The sequence below is a fragment of the Pantherophis guttatus genome, chromosome 7, assembly GCF_059756535.1.
Source record: "Pantherophis guttatus breed Tessera chromosome 7, ASM5975653v1, whole genome shotgun sequence".
NCBI lineage: Eukaryota > Metazoa > Chordata > Lepidosauria > Squamata > Colubridae > Pantherophis > Pantherophis guttatus.
Window position 1 is genome coordinate 81,694,727 of NC_142069.1, and position 24,740 is coordinate 81,719,466.

The window sequence follows — 24,740 nt, forward strand, 5'->3', positions numbered from 1 at the left end:
TCAGCCTTCCATCCTTTCTAAGGTGGGTAAAATGAGGACCCGGTTTGTGGGGGCAATAAGCTGACTTTGTATAAATATACAAAAGTATGAAGGCTATTGCTTAATGCATTGTAAGCCGCCCTGAGTCTCCAGAGAAGGGCGGCATATAAAAATAAATAAATTAATTAAAAAAAAAAGTGAAACACAGCTTTGCATTTCCAAATCAGAATGATTAATGGACATCTAACAAAACACGTGCAGAAAATGGAAGCTACATTTTGCTTTGAACCCCAAGCCAAAGACTCCTACAAAAGGAGTTGCCAGATTTTAATTAGAGATGGTTTCAGCAAAAAAAAAAAAAAAAAAAAAAAAAAAGCCAGTACCATTTTGGTTTTTACAGGTTTGGCCTGCCACTAAATCTTTGGAGATCTTGGAGTGATTTTATAAGATGATGCCTGAGAAGAGACTGGCGGGAGGAGTCAAGCAGGGAGTTAGTCTGGAATGTTTATGAAGGTACAAGTGGGCAACATCTGACCCTCCTTTCCCCAATGTTGTTGAACCTTATCTAATCTGGTCCAGGTATATACCGCCAGTCCAAGAAGATTCCTGTGTTGTAGGCATGTGCAATATAAATAACTAATGGAACTCTTCATGTGTGGATCTGGCTGGTTGTGCAAAAGTGATCTGCGTGATCTTCTCTCTGCCTCAGTCTTTTGCATAGCTACTCTTCTGCCCTGCTTGCTAAGGTATCTTCCCCATGCTTTCTTCCCTCCATTTTCCTTTCCTCATCCACCTTCATCAGTGATGTTCAGGGGTGGGATCCTACCAGTTTAACAACTGGCTTGCTAAGTGTGTGCTGCTTGCGCGTGCACAGTTTGGAGAAAACTCAACCTTCCTCATTGCTGCCGGCAAGGAAAACAGCTAAGGCGCGGCAATCCATTCTGCCACGCCGATCAGCTGAGCTTCGGAAACGAAAATATAGGTGAGTTTAACGCAGGGACGGGTGGGCGGGCCCACTTCAAAATCGGAGCAAACCGGTTTGCTTACAGCTGATAGTCAGAGCTAACTGTTCGCTCGAACTGGTCCGAGCCGGTAGAATCCCACCACTAGTGATATTCCAATGATGCTCCAGCACTACGTATTCCATTGGTCTGTTATTGTCAACCTTTTCAGTGCCTTCCCTTCTCCCACTCAGCCTTTACCCATATCATCATCCAAGAAACCCTCAACCTTTCCTTTCCTGTTGTGGAAATACCCATCTTTTGATCTGTAGCTGGAATCAAACCAACAGGACTCAAACATCTGAAATGCTTGTGGTGCAAAAACACCCACATCCCACTCAATTGTGTATGGAAAGTGATGCATAGGGAGTTCTCGTCTCACAACAGTTTGTTTAGTTGTCATTCAAAGTTACAACGGCATGGAAAAAAGTAACTTATGACAATTTTTCACAATTATGACCGTTGCAGCCTCCTCATGGTCCACTGATCAAAATTCAGACCCTGGGCAACTGGCTCATATTTATGACGGTTGCAGTATCCCAAGATCATGTGATCAACTTTCGCAACCTTCTAACAAGCAAAGTCAATAGGGAAGCCGGATTCACTTAACAACTGTGGCAAGAAAGGTCGCAGAATTGGGCAAAACCCACAACAAATATCTCGCTTAGCAACATAAATTTGAGCTCAGTTGTGGGCTGAGTAAGTCAAGGACTTACTAGGTGGCTCAGTGGCTAAGACACTGAGCTTGTCGATCAGAAAGGTCGGCAGTTGCAGTCAGCGGTTCAAATCCCTAGTACAGGTCTCCTGTGTGAGCAGGGGGTTGGACTAGATGACCTCAAAGGTCCCTCCAACTCCTGTTACTGTTACCTGACTACCTGTATTTTCCAGTTCATGGCTAGTTCAGAATGTTCAAATATTTCAGGTTGTGGAACCTGTTAGTTTTTTTTAAGAAGGAAATTTCCGAAAGTCCTGAGAAGAAAAGAAAAATGAAGGTTAGTAAATAGCAAAAGAGAAGGCTAATTCTCTTTTACTATTGTTCTTAGAAGAATCTGGAATGAAATTAAGTGGACACGGAGCCTAAATAAACAAAAAAGAATATTTTCAACAACGCAATAAAAAGAAACCTCAAAATAGTGGTTTTATTGTCTAACACTCTCCTGTTAATAAAGCAGTGGCTAAGATGCTGAGATTGTCGATCGAAAGGTCGGCAGTTCAGTGGTTCAAATCCCTGGTGCCGCGTAACGGGATGAGTTCCTGTTACTTGTCCCAGCTTCTGCCAACCATTTTTTACGTTCAAAAGCACGTAAAAAATGCAAGTAGAAAAATAGGGACCACCTTTGGTGGGAAGGTAATAGCGTTCCGTGCGCCTTTGACGTTTAGTCATGCCGGCCACATGACCACCGAGACGTCTTCGGACAGCGCTGGCTCTTCACCTTTGAAACGGAGATGAGCACTGCTCCCTAGAGTCGGGAACGACTACCACATATGTGCGAAGGGAATCTTTACCTTTACCTAATCTCCTGCAAGTTCTAGTTAATTCATTTAACGAGGAGATCTTGTGAAATGAATTTTGTTAAACGAACAAAAACTACAGGAATCCTGCCATTAAATGCACTTGCAATGTTCATAATCCTTGCTTGGGTGATATAGCTATAACTGATAGCGGTGTTGCCTAAGCAATTAGACATTTTTAGTTATTAAAGCAACAGAGACTCTTTAAGTCTTGCCAAAAGGTTGCGTTGCTTTGGATAAAAGCAATGCTGTTGAATGCTCCTACCTGCATTCAGTGCTTCAGATGTTCCTTTTCAGATGCAACATATTCCTTATTCACAGTAATTATCCAGGTGCCTTAAAGGAGTCCCAGAAGCGTTACGCAATTTATGAAACATGGCTAATGGCCAAAAGAATTGTGAATCCCTCAAACTTTACTTGGCAGGTACCAGGAGAATTAAGATGTACACTTAGCATGGCAAGGGAGTATTTTCGCTACGAGAAATTGAACTGTGGGGTTGACTGTTTTAAATTAATGGAACATTATCCTGTATTTAATGCCACATGTCTTTTCAATTTTAGCGGTTCGGATAATGGCGTTGGGCCAGACAGCTGTGAAGGAGCTCTTACTTAAAGGCAGGGAAAATATATGTGTCTAATAAACAAGATGATTGTACTGTATTTTGTTGGTATGTGTCCGTCCAGTGGTGGACGGACTTGCGAACCGGTAGTAATGGCAGGAGGCTCCGCCCACCTGCCCCGATGTCATCACTGATTTATTTATTTATTTATTTATCTATCAAATTTCTATACCGCCCTACTCCTGGGGGACTCAGGGTGGTGAACAGCCAAGATAAAATACAGATAATACAAACATTAAAAGTCCATTAAAATTATTAAATATTTTGGCCGAAAACAAATTTAAAACACCCAATTTGTAAAACAGATTAAACGATTTAAAAATTTAAAAGGGAGAGTTAGGCCAGGCCAGCCTGCTGAAATAAACATGTTTTGAGAGCACGACAAAACGTGCACAGATCCGGGATCCTCTGTATTTCCGGGGGGAGCTCGTTCCAGATGGTAGGTGCCCCCACAGAGAAGGCTCTCCCCCTAGGGGCTGCCAGTTGACACTGTTTGGCTGACGGCACCCTGAGAAGCCCCTCTCTATGGGAGCGTACTGGTCGGTGAGAGGCTATTGGTAGCAGAAGGCGGTCTCGTAATGATGATCTGTGCATGCGCAGAAGCGTGCACGCTCCCGTTGCAAATCTGTAGTAAAGGTAAGTAGAACTCACCCCTGTGTCCGTCTTCCCTTTTTGAAATGTATTGAGATCAGTGGTGTCTTAATATTCTTTGATCATCTGATTTTGAAAGCCTCTCTTTTTAAAAACCTTTTGAAGCTTCAATTCTTCATTTATCAAACAGGCAAGTTAGATTATTAATACCCACCATAGTGGGAGGAGAGCCTTGTTAAGTCTAATGTTTGCAAAAAATAAATAAAATAAATCGGGATTCTGGTAACACCTTTTCTGAGTAACACATTTTATTAAAAGAAGCTTTCATTAGCAGCAGCCAATATCCTCTCCTATGTGCAAACAAAGGCATAACTTTCATTTTCTAGGCTTGCAGCTGGGAGGCAGCTTGCAAAAAGAAAAAAAGCCTAAAAATGCAAAGGACATTATAAAAATATGAGATAAATTTCCAGAAATGGCAAACGGCAACAAAGATGATTTTTAAGCATGGACAGATATAGTGAGATACAGTGAAAATATTGCTGGTGTAAATGATATTTAATTAGATTTTCTTCCTTTTGGTTACTTCTTCCTTTTCATTTCCTTTGCTTGCTCTGCTTCTCACTCTTTCTACTCTGCGTAATATTGCTTATCTCCAAATAAAATAGCATGTTGTCTACATACACATTCAAGAAAATCTCTGGGGAAAATGTCCTAATTGAAGTTTTTTAGATGACCTCTTTGACTAATAAACTGTTGCCCAGGTAACCCCGGGGGATTTCTTTAAAGAAACTGCAGAAAGAGGTTGGTACTAGCACCTTTTCATTTGATGAAAAAGGCACAAGGGTTTGTGATCTGTAACCCGCTTAATCAGATGCACGGAAGACACTCAAGTACAAGGTAGCAAAATAACACGGTCACTAAGAGCAAAAAAACCTGCAGAATGCATTCCTTGTGAAATCTCTCTAGGCCAGGGGTATCAAACTGGATTTCTTTTTTCTTTTTTTCATCAATTCCACATTCATTTTATTAATTAAAAGAGTGCAAACCATTCTCACCTGAATTTTTACAGTTTTTAAACATTACATTTACAAATGGATATTTCTAACTGGATTTCTTCAAGGGCTGGATCGGCATTGTACTTCTCCGCGGGCCGGCTGTGGTGGTGGTGGGAGACGGGACAGACAGCTCCTGAAGCACCCCGCCGGCCAAAACGGGGCACAGGGGGGTGCGTGTGGTCCCCCTGTGCCCTGTTTTGGCCGACAGAGTGCCGCAGGAGGCCGTCCAGACCAAAAACAGGCCGTAGGGGCGTGTGCATGTCCCCCCATGCCCCGTTTTGCCTGGCAGAGTATTACAGGAGGCCGTCCAATTTGCCCGTCTTGGCTGCCAGAGGCACCGCAGGCCGGTCCTTTGCTATTTCCAGGCCAGCCCCGCAGGCCAGATTTAAGCACCCCGCGAGCTGGATCTGACCCATGGGCCTTGACTGACACCCCTGCTTTAGGCTTTCTCAGATATTCTTGACAAACACAGTAGATTGGTAACACATTATAGTTGGCAACTACAACCTGCATCCACACAACCAACCTCTTTTTAGTTTCCTGCCCTTTACCTTAGCCTGTTTTAAATCCCGTATCACTTCAGTTACTCCGTGCATCTAATGAAGGGAGTTGCAGCTCACAAAGGCTGGTGCTTCTCTATAAAATGTTTTAGTTGGGTGCTATTAGACACCTCCTGATTTGATTATTTGGGGGGGGCTAACATAGGCCTAAAGCAGCTGCACGTTTTACTGGGATTGAAAAAGCAACCATGGCTAGTTTCTCAGTGGCCACGATTCAGAGGTGGTTTACAATGTTTATAGAAAACATTGATATTTTCTGTTTGTTCCATTGAGATAGCAAAAATAAAGCAATGCTGAAGCCCAAATGTTGTGTGATAAGGGGAAAATAAAATTGAAATGTGTCCACTCATTAAAAGTCAACTAACCTTTTATTTCTAACCAGTTGCATTTTGGGTTTTATTGGCTGCTTAAGTGAGAGTTTCCTATCTATTGCCCTTGGCAAAAGATTTAACTTCAAGCCTCTGTCCTCTGTATGTGAAGATTGAGGTCAACTAACATCCGAAGAAATATATTACTTCCCAATTCTTAACTTAAAAGACCATGAGTTTAAAAGTACCTCTCTTGAGTTACTGAAATATTACATTTAAATGGTAAGGTTTATAGTTAAAAGGAAATAAAATATTTGGATTATAGGGAATTGTTTTTCAAAATGTTATACTTTGAGGCTAAAATCTGAAGAGGTTAGATTAAGAGAGGTAAAAGATTTGGAAAAAAAAATACTGTATACAATCCAAACTTGTATTGATGGTTTCTAAAATACAATGTGCCAGATGGGAAATATTTTATCAATGATTGGAGAATAAAAATGGAGTTTGGAAATGAAGAAGACTAAAGAATAAGTAGAAAATATATTAAGTTAAGAGATATAAATAAGATGAAAATTGTTAGTATGTGTATGAAGAGAATAATGATATTTGATGTTAATATGGTATTATTACTAAAAGATACTAAGAAGAAAATGGAGAGTTTTACAATATTTAAATGTTTAATATATTATAATATTAATGTTAACATGAATGTGAAAGATGTGACAAATGAGGGACGATGTAGCACAGAGATGTTTGTACCCAGACGATACAGTGAATAAGGAAAGATGGAATGTTTATCTTTGTAATTGAAAAATAAAAAACTTTTTACAAAATAAATAAATAAATAAAATACAATGTGCCAGGAAGCAGTGACTTCTCCAAATCTCACCTTCCTCATTTTTGCTTTTTAGTTGCATGAGTGACCAAACCTTCCTTTAGAGACTTCCTGTTATTGATCCCTGACAACTTGTGCTTAATATTTCTTGGCAAATTAAAGTGGACTCATCATAGAATAGAATAGAATTCTTGATTGGCCAAGTGTGATTGGACACACAAGGAATTTGTCTTGGTGCATACGCTCTCAGTGTACATAAAAGAAAAGATAATTCATCGAGAATCATAAGGTACAACACTTAATGATAGTCATAGGGAACAAATAAGCAATCAAATCATATTAGGAAACAGTCAATATAAATCTTAAGGATACCAGCAACAAGATTACAGTCATACAGTCATCAGTGGGAGGAGACAGGAACGATGAGAAGATTAATAGTAATGCAGATTTAGTGAATAGTCTGACAGTGTTGAGGGAATTATTTGTTTAGCAGAGTGATGGCGTTTGGGAAAAAACTGTCCTTGTGTCTAATTGTTCTGGTGTGCAGTGCTCTATAGCGTCGTTTTGAGGGTAGGAGTTGAAACAATTTATATTGTTTATATATAACAATTTATATTCTGTAAATATTTTCACAGCCCTCTTTTTGACTCGTGCAGTATACAGGTCCTCAATGGAAGGCAGGTTGGTAGCCATTGTTTTTTCTGCAGTTCTAATGATCCTCTGAAGTCTGGGTCCATCTTGTTGGGTTGCAGAACCAAACCAGACAGTTGTAGAGGTGCAGATGACAGACTCCATAATTCCTCTGTAGAACTGGATCTGCAGCTCCTTGGGCAGTTTGAGCTTCCTGAGTTGGCGCAGAAAGAACATTGTTGTGCTTTTTTGATGATGTTTTTGATGTTAGGTGTCCATCATCATTGAGTCAAAGACGATTTTCCATCAGCATTGAGGTCTCTTGCTTCCTGGGATGCAGCGAGGTGTTTTGTTTGTTTTAACTTATTTAAAAGAGTGTTGTCATGGTTAAGCATCCATTTGCAAAGCACTGATAAATTGCTATTGGTGTGGTGCTTTATTTCCGTCAAATACTTAATATGTGATAGTTACTGGTGTCTCTGTTGGACAGTGAATTTTTTTTCCTCATTGATTACAGTTATATAGATTTAACAGAGTTGGAAGGGACCTTGTAGGTCATCTAGTCCAACCCCCCACCCAAGCAGGAGACCCTACACCAGAGATGGCTAACCTTTTTGCCATTGCGTGCCAAAAGTGGGGGCAGCGTGGGTGGTCGCACACGCGCGTGCCCACACAAATAATTGAATGCACCACACGCATGTGCACACGACCCCTCCATCATATTCTAATCAGCACCCTTGTTTAACATAAAGGAGATGCCTATGAGTGCTACATTATGGAACTGTACCATTAAAATGTCATCATCTTCTCTTGCAATGTATAGAAGAATCAAGATGAAAGTCCTTGAAATTAAAAGCTTTCTGTTAAGAACTACTGAGTACACAACACTACCATCAATAATCAGCTTGCCTTCAGAACTTGTGGGAGCTTCATCACTGGAAGCTTGCAAAACTGAAAATAACAGATCTGATTTTTTTTTTAAAGTGATATTCTCATTTCCTGATCTTGCAAAATACATGGCTGGGTTTCCCTCCCCCCCCCCCCCAGGATATCTTGAAAGTGTGAGATTGTCAATGATTAAATCAAAACATTAATAATTGACGTATTTATTAAGAGCCTTGATAGTACAGTGATCTAAGCACCCTGTTATTAACACAGCTACCTGCAATTACTGCTGGTTCGAATCTCTCCAAGGCTCAAGGTTGACTCAGCCTTCCATCCTTTCTAAGGTAGGTAAAATGAGGACCCAGATTGTGGGGGCAATAAGCTGACTTTGTATAAAATATACAAAAGTATGAAGGCTATTGCTTAACGCATTGTAAGCCGCCCTGAGTCTCCGGAGAAGGGCGGCATATAAATCAAATTAAAAAAAAAATTGTTCTTGGAGGAATGTTTAGGAAAGACTACCAGTCTAAAGCACTCATGTATTGAAGTGAAAAAAAAAATCTCAATTTGGAATGTAAAAAAAAAAATCAGTTTTGATTTTTGATTTGCAATACCTCCAGAAACGCCACCGGACTTCAAATACTTCTTTTGAATGGATGTTGGGTTTCCATGTTCTCGGTTCGTTAATAAAAGAGAGCAGGTCTCTGCTTGTTTCCATCTGAAAACTTCCTTTGAACAATGAAGTTGGCCACCATTGAGTTTAGCAGATACATAGGCCAAATAGATAGGAATCCAAGTTTATCTCCAACAATTGATTTCTTGCCTGGTTGATACTGAATCGCATTTAATTTTAGACAGGAATTTCCTATTGGCATTAAGAAACACTGAAACTTAATTGCTTTCGGTTGTTCTGGTGTAATAGATGAGAGTCTTAAGTATTGAGAGAAATGCACTTCAACAGGTTCTGTTGGGGTTGCACAAGCCAATCGAATGCTGCAAAGACTCGTAGGTTGAGTGAATCTTGAGTGGATTCGAGCTGGCAAAGACCTCTGAATCCTTGCAGTTTTAATGCTTAATCATACACACACACAGCCTTGGGATGCTGTGTGAGCTTACTTTGTTTTACTTAGGGCTGTTCGTGCAGTGGGTTAATACAACGGCAAGATGTTGCAAGAGATTGCCTAGATCCAGTTATTCTGGTCCCTAGATTAGAGTATAGTTGTACTTACTTATTGTGTTTATATTCTGCTTTTCATTCAGGAACACAAAGTGTTGCACAGAATGTTCTCTTCTCCAGTAGGCTGAGCTGAAGGAGAGTGTCTGGCTCCAAGTTTTCCAGGGAGAAGGAACATAGAGGAATCCTAGTATAGAAAATAGGTTGGGTGCCGATTCTGTAGCAAAATCAGTTGAAAGGCAAAGTTTGAAACGATGCTGTTGATCAATGTCTTTAAAGAAACTAACTTGGCTAACTTTTTGCTGTCGTGTGCCAAAAGCAGGGGGAGTGTGTGTGGGTCACGAGCGCGTGCGTCCACACCCATAATTCAATTCACCCCACCCCCCACGCACACACACATGAACCCCCCCGCGCTCCCCTTGCTTTTGGCACGGTGGGCTCGGTAGGCTCGTTTTTCGCCCTCCCCAGGCTCCAGAGGCTGTCTTGGAGCCTGGGGAGGGCGAAAACAGCCTCCCTTCCCCACAGGCCAGAAACGGCCCATTTCCTGACTTCCGGTGGGACTTGAAGGCCCGTTTTTCACCCTCCCCAGGCTCCAGAGGCTTTCTAGGAGCCTAGGGAGGGCGAAAACGGCCTTCCCCACCCTCCTGGAGGCCAGAAACAGCCTGTTTCCTGACTTCTGGTGGCCCCGGAAGGCCCGAAAATCAGCTGGCTGGTGCGCGAATGCGTGCTGGAGCTGAGCTAGGGCAACGCTCGCGTGCCCACAGATATGGCTCCGCGTGCCACAGGTTCGCCATCGCGGCCTTAGGCCTTGTTAAATACTTGGACAACCATTGATGTCATGACTTTTGTTGTCACCAGCCCAAATTAACAACCCAACGAAACAGGTCACAGAAAGCAGGAAATGCTACAGGTTGGAAATCAGCAAAAAGCTGAAAGGGTAAAATCCTTTTTCCCCCTCTCTACTAGTAATGCAAAACTGAGTAAAAAAAGAAATAAAACGGAGGAAATAGTTTTGAAAAAGTACAGACAAAATCAAAATTAAAATATGTGGGAGCTTTACACACGCACAGACAAACACACAATAGTGTGTAATTTTTGTGCCATTTGCAGTCGTAGCCCAGGACTAGTTGTCCTACACCAGAGGTCTTCAAACTTGGCAGCTTTAAGATTTGTGGACTTCAACTCCCAGAATTCTCCAGCCAGCATAGCATAGAGTTGAAGTCCACAAGTCTTAAAGCCTGCCAAGTTTGAAGACCTCTGTCCTACACAGTGTCATAGCTGTTACCAAACACTTAGTGGGCATTTTATCTCACCTTTATTGCTGCTTTCCAGTGGAAGCTTCACTAAAGTGGCCTTCTAGGGTATTCAACTAATACTGGCAAAACAAATCCATATTTTATATCCCATTAGTGATAACCAGGGTGGATAAAAATCAATGATTTTTTTTAAAAAATAAAAAAAATCAGATTTTTTTGATTTAAATCGGATTTTTTTGATTTAAATCAGATTTTTTTTTTATTTTTATCGAATTTATTTTAATAAAAAACTTTTGGGGTAAAAATCTACCGTAATATAGTTTTCTATTTAAGATACATAAATAATTTAGTTTATTCAGCATGAAATGGAGCTTAGTTATGTAGCATGAGGCTGTATATTCTGCAACACTGGGACTATCGGTGAGTCAGCAGTGGGTCAAAGGAGTAGCAGAGATGACAGTTGCTCTTTAAAAATGATGATTTAAATCGAGTTGATTTAAATCAAGCCTTTTTTCTAGTGATTTAAATCATGATTTAAATTGTGATTTAAATCAACTTGATTTAAGTCAAATCCACCCTGGTGATAACAGATGAAGAAATCACCGATTTAAGACCAGTGAGTTTTTTCCAATTCTAGCACAGATGATCCTATAAGATGTGGGGTCCCCTGGAAATAGCCAAGAAGCAAGATTTTTCTCTAGCCCTCAGAGAAAGTGGCAATTAAGAGGTTATCAAGTGATCTAAATTTCCAGCATAGCCTTTCCTGTTTCAAAACAGAATCACCAAGAGGAAGCAGGTGGATAGCGGTTTGCTAGAATCTGGGGCACAAAAACTTTCCCAGTTCCACTCCTGGAAATTCTTTTACTGGAATCCGTGTGGTTTTGTGTGCGAATCTGCTATTTGGGGCATGTGCTTTCCCCCTAAATTATGGGCTGGCTTTTAAAAGAGAAGAGGTGGCATTTTAAAGATTGGGCTACAAATGTTTTCACTGAAACTCCTTTATGGAGGAGTCTTGTGGTGAGATACGCAGAAAACGTTACGGGAAGTGATGCTAATCCTTCTAACATAAGCTACACGTCCTGATTTAAACCAGCATTTTACTATTCCAGTTTCCCAGCTTGTAGAAATTTCCCCAATGCATACATTTTATAATATCAATTTATTTAAAATATCCAGTGTTGCAATTCTGCACAACCATTGCCAAAAAAACCCTTGAATGAATATCTAATTTGTATTTAGATTCGTACCATGAAATACCTTCCAGATTGTAAGAGTATTATGGGAGCCGTGGTTGCCTTTTCCTTCTTATGCTTACTATTGCACGGGAATGTTTGCACACTTTGTGAGTGTTGAGAATATGTTTGCGTTACGTAGTTTTAAGAAGCAACTTGGTTGACCAATAGCTGTTGATGTGGCAATGACATGGATGCCTTCCTAAGCCCAGAAAAAACCCTTTTTTAGTTCCTCAGAGAAGAAGCAGTTGGATGATCTCTCCAGGAGTAACATTTCAGGGGCAAGTAGTCCTCAACTTACGACCACAATTGAGCCTCAAAATTCCATGGCTGACCAAGTCATTCCCCACTGACTTTCTTTGTCAGAAGGTCGCAAAAGGTGATCACATGACCCCCGGAACACGGCAGCTGTCATATAAATACATGTCGTTTGCCAAACGTCCAAATTTTGATCACATGGGGATGCTGCGACAGTCGTAAGTGTGGAAAAACCACCATAAGTCACATTTTTCAGTGCTGTTGTAACTGTGGACCACAGCACTGTGGTCAGTGCTGTGGTCACTAAAAGAATGATTGTAAGTCAAGGACTACCAGTATTTCAGACCCAGCTTTTTTCCTTCCTGTGCAGCAGAAGTGGTATTCAGCCGGTTCGGATCGGTTCAACCGAACTGGTAGCAGAAATTGCGGGTGAGCCCGCTCCCCCCACCCCAGCTCTATGCCATCCTATTTAGGCATGTTTTTGAGGCTGGGCGTATGTGCGGAAAGTGCAAGCATGAGCAAAGCACATGTGTGGAAGGCCTGAAGCGAGCATGCATGCACGGGGTGAACCGTGTTAAGGAATTCGCAAAGTAACCCTTGAATAGCAAAGGTGTGTACATGAAAGCGATTGGAGTAGATACAAATAAACACAGTCAACACACAGATACACTGAGTTGTGTTTACTTTCAGGAAATAGTAAGGCACAGTCCAATAAACAATCCAGGTCATACACATATAAAGCAGAAGATAGCAAAATGATAGTCCAGGGATAATCCAATAACAAAGTTTTCTTACCAGTCGTCGTAGTCATTCACAATAAGCAGTTCTTCTGGATTTGCAAACAGTAGCATACAGAGAAATCAGAGAGCAAGAACAGCAAAGAGAAAACAAACCATGTTTCTAGCTCCCTCTTAAGGAGATTGGCTACAGAGCTAACCAATCAGGACACAGTATGGTGCAATACAGCAGTCTTAAAGCTATATTAATGGTTTATATATTGCCAACCCAACAAGGTAGGTAATACTCATTCCTAACAAACCGGTAGTAAGATAATCCAAAACCCATTGCTGTTCTGCATCCCAATTTTCTAAATATTGTAGAAGAATGTAATGGAAGATCTCAACAGGCTGGTGATCCATCATCCTGGGAGAACAGAATCCTATAGAAATTTCCAGTGGAAATCTATAAACAGCTGAGGATTGGATGGGTTTAATGCTGCAAAAATGTTGATGACATTTTAGCATTTTTAGCTACTACTGATACTCAAGCCCTCCCCTCCCCCCCCGGGTCTCCCAAGGGCGCAGAACTCTTTTAGGTGTTTTTTGTGGTGTGACAAGATCTGCATTTCAAAAAGGAAGCAGGGTCTGGTCAAATAAGAGTTTTAATTAAAATTTAATTAATCGAAGCAAACATGTATGCAAGAAAACATTCATTAATTGTTTTCTCCTTTCTGTCACATAACAGGAAGCCAATATGCTATAATAGTTACAATGATAGACAAGGACTAGTGGAGGTCCAAATGCAGGTTTTCTGTCAAATTTTATTTTTTGGTTTAATTAATCATTTATTGATGAACCAAATGTTTCAGCCCTATCAAATCAATACATCTGTTGGTAGAAGTTTAATAGAATTTTAGAAGAGCGGATGGGGTATAGTATAATAATTATTCCTTATAATGAGTTGGTGAGTCTACACAGATCTATCCTTTGCTGGCAGGATTTTTTCTTAGTAGAAAACAAGCTGTGAGAAATTAGCAGGAGGGGTTGAACCTTTAGATTTGGGCTGAAAAGTGGTAAGGGAGCAAATTAGATTCAAAAATTCACCGAGGTCAATCAAGAATCTTGGCTTCCTGAGGAAATGAGATGTTAACCTTTCCTAAACACTGCTTTACATAGGTCTGTTCCAGGGGTGAAATCCAACAGGTTCTGACAAGTTCTGGAGAACCGGTAGCGGAAATTTTGAGTACTTTGGAGAACCGTTAGCAGAAATTTTGAGTAGTTCAGAGAACCAGCAAATGCCACCTCTGGCTGGCCCCAGAGTGGGGTGGGAATGGAGATTTTGTAATATCCTTCCCCTGGAGTGGGGTGGGAATGGAGATTTTGCAGTATTCTTCCCCTGCTACGCCCACCAAGCCACACCCACCAAGGCACACGATGCCCACCAAGCCACGCCCACAGAACCAATAGTAAAAAAAATTTAATTTCACCACTAGTCTGTTCCAAAGCACTTCTTGTTGTTTATAATGCTTTATTTGCTGTGAATATGTTTATTGGACCTATAATAGATCTGTGACATGAAGAGTATCAAGGAAAATTGCAGGGGAGAAAAGCTCAACCTTTATTTCCGTATCATACTTCCTTTTAGCAAACTAGCCTCTTGCAGGATCTACGAGTAGGTTGATTTAAAACGTATTTCAGCACCTGGGAGGTCCTGTGTATACCTCAGTCTTCTTCCTCCAAATACAATGATAGAGTCAGCTCTACTATTCTCTGATGGATTGATTTTATTTAACCGACAATGAGATACAGCTGTTTCAGATGAAGTGACTGGTACTCAAACTTAATCTTCAAGAAAACTTTTGCGGATCATTCCTAAGGACCCATGCCAGTGACAAAAGAGAAATTGAAGTTTGGGAAAAGGTTTAGTGTTGTTCTTACTTAATGCAGATCTTTTACTTCAGTGGTCTTGCTCTCCAATGCTTTGGGGTTGGGAAGAGCCTGGCAGGCCAAAGTGTTAAGGTAGAGGGTCGCATTTAACTAAAAGGGCTGTTTCCAGGGGTGGGATTTAGCCGGTTCGGACTGGTTCTGGCGAACCGGATCCTAATTTTACATCTGGTTTGCTGAACCGGTAGTTGCAAGGATTGGCTGGCCCCTCCCAGGAGTCTCCACGCGGCCTGTTTTGGATGCCAGGTAAGTGCAGCGCACAGAGGCTCTAGGAGGGTGAAAAACGGGCCTCCCAGAAGTTCCGGAAGTCTGAAAACACCTGTTTCCGGCCTCTGGAGGGCCTCCGGAGGCCGGGGGTGGCCGTGTTCGCCCTCCCGGAGCTCGAGAAAAGCCTCTGGAGCTTGGGGAGGGCAACTCCCCCCCCGTGGTGCAGGAGGCCAAGTAGGCCACACCCACTATGGCCACGCCCACCCAGCAACCGGGCAGAGAACCGGTTGCTAAAATTTTTGAATCTGACCCCTGGCTGTTTCCCATATGCCTGTGTCTGATGAAACCGCCTCTGGAGTGTCTTCTCCAGGTGCCAGTATCTTAGTGGCGCAAGAGAAAAATAGAGGCACTATCTTGAATGGGTCAGAATCGGGTGGGTTCTAAATTTTTTTACTACCGGTTCTGTGGGCGTGGCTTATTTTGTGGGCGTGGCTTGGAGGTCATGTGACTAGGTGGGCGTGGCTAGCTGGTCAGAGTCATTTCTGGAAGGTCCTCGCACTTACGACCAGTCCTCGCACTTACGACCCGACTCATTTTTTTGCTTTTAACACTGATCAGCTATAGGACGGCCCTTTGAAGCTCCGCGGCAAGAGTTTAAACAGTTTTTTTCCCTCTAGTCATCAGCTGGGACTCAGGAGGCAGCAATAGATTGGGGGTGGGACCAAATAAAAGGTAAGAATAACGTGTGGGGGGGTGGGAGGGCAGGGGGGGGGAGAACCGGTTTGGTGACGTCATATCGTCACCGCTACCGGCTCGGCCGAACCGGGAGGAACCCACCACTGGTCAGAATGTCTTTTGGGATGCTCTTTTGATTCTGTGTTTAAGAAGCAGGTCCCCAATACAGAGGAAAAAAAACTTTATGGAGGATTTACTTCTTGCTGTATACATTTGTTTATGTCCAGCTAGGGACCAACTTCTAGTCTTCTAAGAAAAGTTCATATAGAAAGCTTATGACCGTAGCTTAGTGGCTGCTGTTGTGGCAGCCTTTTCTCTGCTTGTCCAAATATGACATGTTAAGAACTGCTCCATCCAGCTTCTTAGATGCTTCAAGCTCTTCTCGGAGACCTTTTCATCAGAAACAAAAGACTTTCTATTTTTACATAGATTGTGGTAGCGGCAGCTCAACAATTTAGTTCACTTTCATAGTTCAAGAGACCCTCGTCCCTTTTTCATTCCTTCATGATGCCCTCCAGCTAAATGTCAAATATGTAGAGTTTTCCATTTTCTCCAAATTTAGGATATTGCCATTATCAGTTTCAATATAAGCTAAAAGTCTTAAACCACAATTTAAAACAGCTTTAATATCCAGAGTTGCTCCCAAGTTAGAAACTCAATAAACTGGCAATTTCCTCATTTCTTTCGTCTTTATTGTGTATTTTATTTTAGTATGTTTGGGCAGCGTTGCAGATTTTCATAAGTGTATCTTATCAAAGTGTATCTTCAATATGTTCTCAAGTGTTCCAAGAGTGTTGGGGGAAAAAATGGGATTAAAATGTAGATTATTGAACTGCTGTAGATCTCCCAGAAGTTAGCTTTGCAGGTTGTTGTGATTGGGGCATTTTCAACATGCAGATGGTGCCCAAAGTATGCCCAAATTAATTGAAATGATTTTATTTAATGGCGGCAATCTCACAAATTGCTTAACAAAGTTTCAGGAAAATATACCAACATTTTACAAATAGAAATGATTCTGTTTGTTTAATATATATTGTATTCCAATTATCTCTTTAAATTAACCACCACCTTCCTTTTTGGGTGATTGAATTTTTCTCCCAAGTATTTTTCATTAGAGCTGCTAGTTTTTCCACTTGAAAGTTTAGATGATGTTGCAACTGGGTTACCCTGTTGTGTGTCAATCATGATTTCTGTATAGTTTGAGCCAGTGGTGAAATCCAAATTTTTTCACTACTGGTTCTGTGGGCGTGGTGAGGTGTGGCTTGGTGGGAATGGCAGGGGAAGGATGCTGCAAAATCTCCATTCCCACCCCACTCCAGGGGAAGGATACTGCAAAATCCCCATTCCTTCCCCACTCCAGGGGAAGGTTAGTGCAAAATCCCCATTTCCTCCCCACTCCTGGGGGAAGGATATTGCAAAATCTCCATTCCCATCCCACTTTGGGACCAGCCAGAGGTGGTATTTGCCGATTCTCCGAACTACTCAAAATTTCCACTACCGGTTCTCCGAACTGCTCAAAATTTCCGCTACCAGTTCGCCAGAACCAGTCAGAACCTGCTGGATTTCACCCCTGGTTTTATCCTAGTGTAATGTGTGAATGTGGCCAGTTGTGGTTAAAGAAACAAGCACCTAGTTTGCTCCAAAAGGCAGTTTCTCAGCAAAATAAATTACTTAAACAGTCCCTAAAATCAGGTCTTTTCTAGATTTGGGGGCCACATTTGGTTGTTGGGGGGTAGCAGGGGGTTGTCTCTGAAATATTTGGTGGAATCAGAAGAAACCCCAGTTTAATTCCATCTCATTTATATAAAATGGACAAAAAAACCCCACATGAATAATACGATCCTCTAGTCATTTATTTAATGTTTTTCTTCTATTCCTTTAAGTAGTACATTTTGAGAAGCATTTTTGGAAATCTCCAAGGGCTACAAGCTATGTACTTCTGCACTAAACAATACTTTATCCTGATGAGAACGATCTGCAAATAATGAGTTATGTTGTTTCAGTTATAGTTAAGTTTTAATCTTGGGTTGGTTATAAAATCTGGATTAATTTAAATTGTCATTTCAGGAAGGAATAGCTCTCTGTTCTGTTCCATAAACACATAACTCAGTCTCCCTCCCTCCCTTCCTTCCTGCCTGCCTTCCTTCCTGCCTTCCTATTTTCCTGCCTTCCTGCTTTCCTGTCTTTCTTCCTGTTTTCCTGCCCTTTTGTTTCCCTGCCTTCCTGTTTCCCTGCCTTCCTTCCTGCCTTCCTATTTTCCTGTCTTTCTTCCTGTCTTCCTGTTTTCCTGCCTTTCTGTTTGCTTCCTTCCTGCCTTCCAACTGATAATAATCATTCTACTTGTCTCTTTTACATGCATCTTTCTATCAGAACCTAACAGCAAGGCTTGTAAATTGCCATATCTGATCACCAATGGCGAGCAGAACTTATATGTAGCTTGATTGGAATGCTATCCGAAAACCGATGCTTGGCTTCCTACCGCATACCCCAAATCAGAAGTGGCTTCCGATGTGGAGCCCTTTAGGAGCCAAGAAAATTTAGAACTTAGGAGACATAGTCAAAAGAGAGAAAGGGAAGGGTGTTTTTTTTTACAAGTTTTTTATTTTTTAAAAAACACATCAATGTGTGAACAGTTTGGCACCTGGGTACCAAGCATTCTAATCCAAATAAAACTAGTAGAATTAATCATAGTTATTATATTCAATCAACTTGTATATTTCTAATAATGATACACATTTATATTAAGTTGCAGTTTGTCATTATTCAATTATTCCACGTTTTCTCTTGTTATTGCTTTTATTTTATTATATAAAGGTGTATACACTAATATTCCCCTTCTCTTATTTGTATCTCTTATTCTAACTTTTAATCATGTCACCCATATTAAAAAATGTTTTCTTTCTGTCCTACCTAATTTCTAGTCATGTCACCTACCTAAAAAAAAAAAGAAAAGAAAGAGAAAAGGAAAAGCAAATCAGAACAACAACAACAATAAAGAAATCATCTATCCATCGTCTCTTGCCCGTTTCAATACTTTAATTGCTATGCTTTTTTTGGCTTTCCTCTCATATTTCTCTCTTGAATCTTTATCTCTGTCTGCATCTGCTTCTTGGCTGTTCAATTTAGGTATTTCTCCCGCCTCTACCCTCTTCCACTGCCTAGTTCCCAAAATTTCTGCCCAGGCCCCTATCTCAGAAAGGGAAGGTTTTGAAGGCTGATTCTACCATGTTCTGTCCAAAGACTCACTATTTCTTTCTGGAAAGTGCCACAAATATGATGCAGATTTCTACTTTTTTCAAATAGGATTTGTTTCATTTCTCTGAGTTGCTACCCCAAATTCACATTGTTTTCTCTTTCCCTTTTACAGCAGGAAAGGATTTCGTATACTCCGCCTGTGAGCCCAGTAGACGATTATCCTTCCTCGTCACCTCTCCATGTCCCACTGCATCGAACCATCAGGATGGAGGAAGAGACCCTCAGACTTCCAGCCCATTTGCGTGAGTGTTTCAAACGTGGCTTTTTTGAGAAGATGTGGGGAAGAGGACAGGAGTGGTTCCAGGTCCTACTTTTTAAAATGCAGATCCTTGCTCAATGCCATTGAAATATGTGGTGGAGATCTGTTGCAGATCTCCAGAACATATGCATAGTTGGGAAGATGTATTAAGATGTGCAAAATGGTTCATCCTAGAAGACTCCCATTTCCATGAGCTGTTCTGTGTGATCCAGAAGTGGTTGGACCCCAAATGGGGATGTGCATCCCTGGCCTGCTCTCGAGTTGCCATAAGCAAGTGGGGATGGGAAACCGATGAAATGGCATAGCAGCCAAAGACAGATGCACATTCCAGACTTATCTCTCTCAAGGCTGTATCCCAGGGTTACCCACAGCGGCCAGAAGGGAGTGATCTCAACAACCCGCAAAATTGCTCCATTGGCGAATGTGATTGATGACACACTCTGGGGTGGAGGGGGTAAACAGGGTCATGATTGGGGTGTAAATTATGTAGGGTCAGAGCTGGCTTCACTTAGGAACATGCCGAGATGAAGCTCCTAATAAATAACTGGATTTCTTCTGAAGCTTGGCTCGAGGCTCATGATTTAATTAGGGCATCCGTCAATATTGTCTTTCTCTACCACTATCACTATGCTTTGTCTTCATGTTCTAGTAGAAACTTCTAGAGCTATTGTATGGATGCAGCCCAAACGTTCTTTCTGGGCCATAATTAGATTTTCTGTGTGGTTTTTAAGGATGCCCCTCTGAATAATTTATTTGTATTCCTAAAACTGCACTACAGGTAGTCCTTGAATTATGACGGTTCATTTAGTGACCGTTCAAAGTTACAACGGCACTATCACTTGGGACTGCTTTTCACAGTTACGACTTTTGCAGCCTCCCCATGATTTATGGGATCAAAATTCAGACGCTTGGCAACTGGTTCATATTTATGACCGTTGCTGTCTCCCAGGGTCACATGATCGTCTTTTGCGACCTTCTGACAAGCAAAGTCACTGGGGAAGCCAGATTCACTTAACAACTGAGGCAAGAAAGGTCGTAAAATGAGGCAAAACGCACTCAACAGATGTCTCACTTAACAATAGAAATTTTCGTCTGAATTGCGGCCATTAGTCGAGAACTACCTGTACTGAATTCTCCTTTAATGTCTTGAGAACTTGTACTTTGGGTTATTATTGGGGTTATAGCACCCTGCTTGGCCTTTGGTGTCCTACAAAAACAGTTAAGATTGTTTATATTTCTGTTAATAGGTAATAGGAGAATATGATGGGTAAAAGCAGGGGTGAAATGTAAAATTGGTTACTACCGGTTCTGTGGGCGTAGCCTGGTGGAGGGGTAATGTGACTGGATGGGCGTGGCCAACTTTTTTTTAAAAAAACTTTTCAAAGCATTTTTTCTAATGCTTTGAAAAGCCTCTGACGATCAGGCAACTCAGCTGGGATCGTCAGAGAGGCTTTTTTAAAAATGCTTTGAAAAGCCTCTGACGATCCCAGCTGAGCCGCGTGATCATCAGAGGTGTTTTTTTTTTACTTGTAAAACATTTTTTTGTCGGAAGACGTTGTAGAAAAATGCTTTTAAAAATGCTTTAAAAAAAAAGCCTCTGATGATCGTGCGGCTCAGCTGGGCATGGTGGGGGGGGCGCAGGGATTTTTGCTACCGGTTCTCCGAACCACCCGCCGCCATCGCTACCGGATCGGGCGATCCGGTCCAAACCGGGAGCATTTCACCCCTGGGTTAAAGCACATGCTCTGCTTCGTTTAGAATCGGTCTAAAGGAAGCAATTTCCAAGTAACGAAAGTAGTGTGTGAAATTAGAGTTTTGGGCAGGGCTAACCATTGAGCCTTCATGGGAACATAGGGAAAAAAAAATTAGGGCAAGGAACGGTGTGTACTAGTCAGCCTTCAACAGATTTTATCACCTTCTTTAATATAGTGCTTTTGATCATTAGACTTCCTCTTGTTTCCCTTTTATATTATCTCAATTAAAAAAAAAAATATCAATGCTCAGTTGGTCTGATGAAATTCAGAAGTTTGTTCTCTCTGTCCCAGCCTTTCTCCCTAATCTGCCCAAAGGCCAAGTTTCAATTTCTTGAGGACACTGCCTAAGATAAAAAGCCTTCCCTGCATTAAGGGCTTCCCGGATGTACATTTCTTGGAAACACCCAAAAAACTAGGTTTTGCCAACAAAACAAAACGAAACAAAAATCCTTCCCTTAGAAGAGCACCGTACCAAATTGCAAATGAGTGGATTTCCATTGCTGGTGTTTAAAGGGAAACGAAAGAGAAGATAGATAAGGATCCAGTTTCGTCCTTTGATCCCAAATCAGGAAATAGTTAATATTGTTGCTCGTCCTTCTCTTGTAAGGGACACGGTGGCTCAGTGGCTAAGACACTGAGCTTGTTGATAGAAAGGTCAGCAGTTCAGAAATTTGAATCCCTAGTGCCGCGTAACAGGGTGAGCTCCCGTTATTGATGGACAGACTAAAGGTAAAAAGGTAAAGGTTCCCCTCGCACATATGTGCTAGTTGTTCCCGACTCTTAGTGCTCATCTCCGTTTCAAAGTCGAAGAGCCAGCGCTGTCCAAAGACGTCTCCGTGGTCATGTGGCCAGCATGACTAAACGCCAAAGGCGCATGGAACGCTATTACCTTCCCACCAAAGGTGGTCCTTATTTTTCTACTTGCATTTTTTACGTGCTTTCGAACTGCTAGGTTGGCAGAAGCTGGGACAAGTAACGGGAGCTCACCCCATTACGCGGCACTAGGGATTCGAACTGCTGAACTGCCGACCTTTCGATCGACAAGCTCAGCATCTTAGCCACTGAGCCACCGTGTCAACATGCATAGGGATAGCTAAACACACACGGGTGCTTCAGAAAATTGGCTTGCTCCAATTTTGGATTGGAATCTTCACTGTCTCTGACTTTCTGAAGCAGCTGCCTTTCCTTATTCATCTTTTCATACATAAGACGGAACAATGCCAGGGGAATTCAGTGGGTAAGAGCTGAGTTTGGTGGCTTCAGATGCTCTTTTCTTCCTTGCCCGGCTCAATTCTGACGTGGAGCCCTTCTTTGGGCCTAAGATATGCAGAGTTGACAGGATCTGCACAAACATGAAGGTGTTTGTTTAAGTCATGTCAGAGGCCGTTAAGAGGTTTTCGGTTTCCCCCCCAAAAATTTAGGAACACAAGAAAGTTACAAGCAAAAAAAAAGCAACCTCTTTAAGTTAGACAAATGTTTTCATTCTGGGTTAAAACCCATTTTGATGTTTGTTTTTTTTTAAGAACCAAAACATCTCCAGTGATGGAAAGGGGGAAATGAAGATGCTAGAATAGGATGTTAAGCCACGATTTAGACTGCAGTTGTTTGGTGTTGTGTATGGGACAGCTCTGAGTCCAATAGAAAAATGCAGAAACTTTTACGGGCCAAGGGTCAATCCTGAGATTTGAAGAACCCCCTGGGAGCTTCAAATCCAAGCCAGCTATGACTACAAATCTACTTTTCCAGAAACACAATTCTATATTTAGTAAAAGGGCAGGCTCTGGCACCTCTTCCACAGGGTCCATCAAGTGATTCCAGTATCCCAAAGTTATATACAGGTAGTCTTCGACTTAATGACTGCAATCGAGCCCAAATTTTCTGTTGCTCGACAGTTGTTAAGCGAGGGTTTTTTTTGCCCCATTTTACATCTTTTCTTGCCACGGTTATTAAATGAATCACTACACTTGTAAATTTAGTAATACTTCCCCATTTACATCGCTTACCCGAAGGTCGCAAAAGCTGATCATGTGACCCTGGAACACTGCATCCGTCATAAGTATGAGCCAGTTGCCAAGTCTCCAGATTTTGATCACGTGACCAAGGTCACGTGTGAAAAACGGTCATAAGTCACTTTTTCAGTGCGGTTGTAACTTTGGTCCCTATAAATGAATGGTTGTACAGTTTACCTGTACCACTATTGTATAGGATTGGTCAGCTTCCTACCTGACTTTTTTCACCTCCTTTTTTTTTTTTCAATGGTAGGGAATCCTAACCCTGAGAATAGAGCAGAGCAGAGCAGAGCAGAACAGAACAACAGAGTTGGAAGGGACCTTGGAGGTCTTCTAGTCCAACCCCCTGCTCAGGCAGGAATCCCTATACCATTTCAGACAAATGGTTGTCCAGTCTCTTCTTAAAAACTTCCAGTCTTGGAGCAATTACAACTTCTGGAGGGAAGTCGTTCCACTGATTAATTGTTCTAACTTGTCAGAAAATTTCTCCTTAGTTCTAATGATGAAGAGCATTGTAAGAGAGAAGGAAAATTCTAAGAACCTCCTTTCCCCTTCAAATTTGTTTAAAAACAAACTAAAGCAGGAATTTGAATCTCCCATTAAAAAAACAACAACACCCTTTTGCAAAAAACGGCAAAACAAGATCCGGATGTCTTGACCGGCAGTCTTCAGCTTAAGCGAATCACATGGTTGTTAAGCGAATTAGGCTTCCACCATTAACTTTGCTTGTCGGAAGCCATCTTAGAAAGTCCCCAAAGGCGATTGATCATGTGACCCCGAGGATGCTGCAGCCATCTTAAATACATGCTGATTGCCAAGCATCCAAATCTTGATGGTGGGAATATGGGGGATATTGCAGCAGTTGTTAAGTGCAAGAACCGATTGCAAGTCATTTTTTTCCCAGTGCTATTGTAACTTTGAATGGTCATTAAATTAATGATTGTAAGCTGAGGACTACCTGCATTTCCGTCTTGGCAGATTGAAGAAGGCTGGACTTCAACTCTCTGTAAAAGGGGAAGGATTTCTCTGTTCATAATGATTGCTTTTTTCCATCTCTTCTTTTTTTGCCACAGTTTTGTTGATGCAAAATGTTCCTTTTTTTGGGTCTTTGGAAAAAACATTCAGGGATGGCAGAGCCTTGTTCCTAGCTACGCATTTCCCAATAAGGAAGTACTAGTCTGGTGAAGACAATTATAAATAGCCATGCCTAAAGAAAGGATGGCTTTTAGCTCCTTTATTTCAGTGGTGGGCTCCTCCCGGTTCGGCCCACTTTGGCCGAGCCAGTAGCGGTGACAATATGACGTCACCGAACCGGTTCTCTTTATTCGGGAGCTGGGCCCTCCCATCCCCTCCGCCCCGCCCCCCCCATTATTCTTACCTTTTATTTGGCCCCATCCCCAATCTATCGCTGCCTCCCGAGTCCCAGCTGATTGGCTAGAAGGAAAAAAACTGTTTAAACTCTTGCTGCGGGGCTTCAAAGAGCCGCCCTACAGCTGATCAGTGTTAAAAGGCAGTGTGGTGGTAGATTGGTGCCTCCAAAAACGAATGAGTAGACCGGTGCCTCCAAAAACAAATGGGTAGACCGGTGCCTCCAAGAACAAATGGGTAGACCGGAACAGCTCTGCAAGCAGTTAAAAGCCTGGTAGACCAGTACCTCTGCTAAATCCTAAAGAATTGTCACATGACCATCAAGCCATGCCCACAAAATAAGCCACGCCCACAGAACCGGTAGTAAAAAAAATTAGAATCCACCCCTGCTTTATTTATTGTTAAATTTATATGTCCCTTGTCTCACTATTCAAAGTGACTATGCCTAATCTCTTTATTGTATCCATTCTGTGCAAAAACCTATCTTACACATTTTAGTGGGAGGGGAAAAAAAAACTTCAGAAACAGCTTCTCTGTTTTTCATTGTAAGGCCAATTAGCAAGTAGGCTGAATAGAATTTCCTATTTGAACATG

The 24,740-nt window shown here is 41.7% G+C and overlaps 1 protein-coding gene across 1 annotated transcript in view; it reads left to right on the plus strand.

Annotated features, from left to right (window-relative positions):
* ETV6 (ETS variant transcription factor 6) overlaps window positions 1-24,740 on the plus strand; it is a 143,950-nt gene that overhangs the window by 33,332 nt on the left and 85,878 nt on the right. Inside the window, exon 2 of the mRNA XM_034440369.3 lies at window positions 18,869-18,998. Coding sequence (XP_034296260.1) covers window positions 18,869-18,998 — 130 coding nt within the window. The remainder of the gene's footprint in view (window positions 1-18,868; window positions 18,999-24,740) is intronic.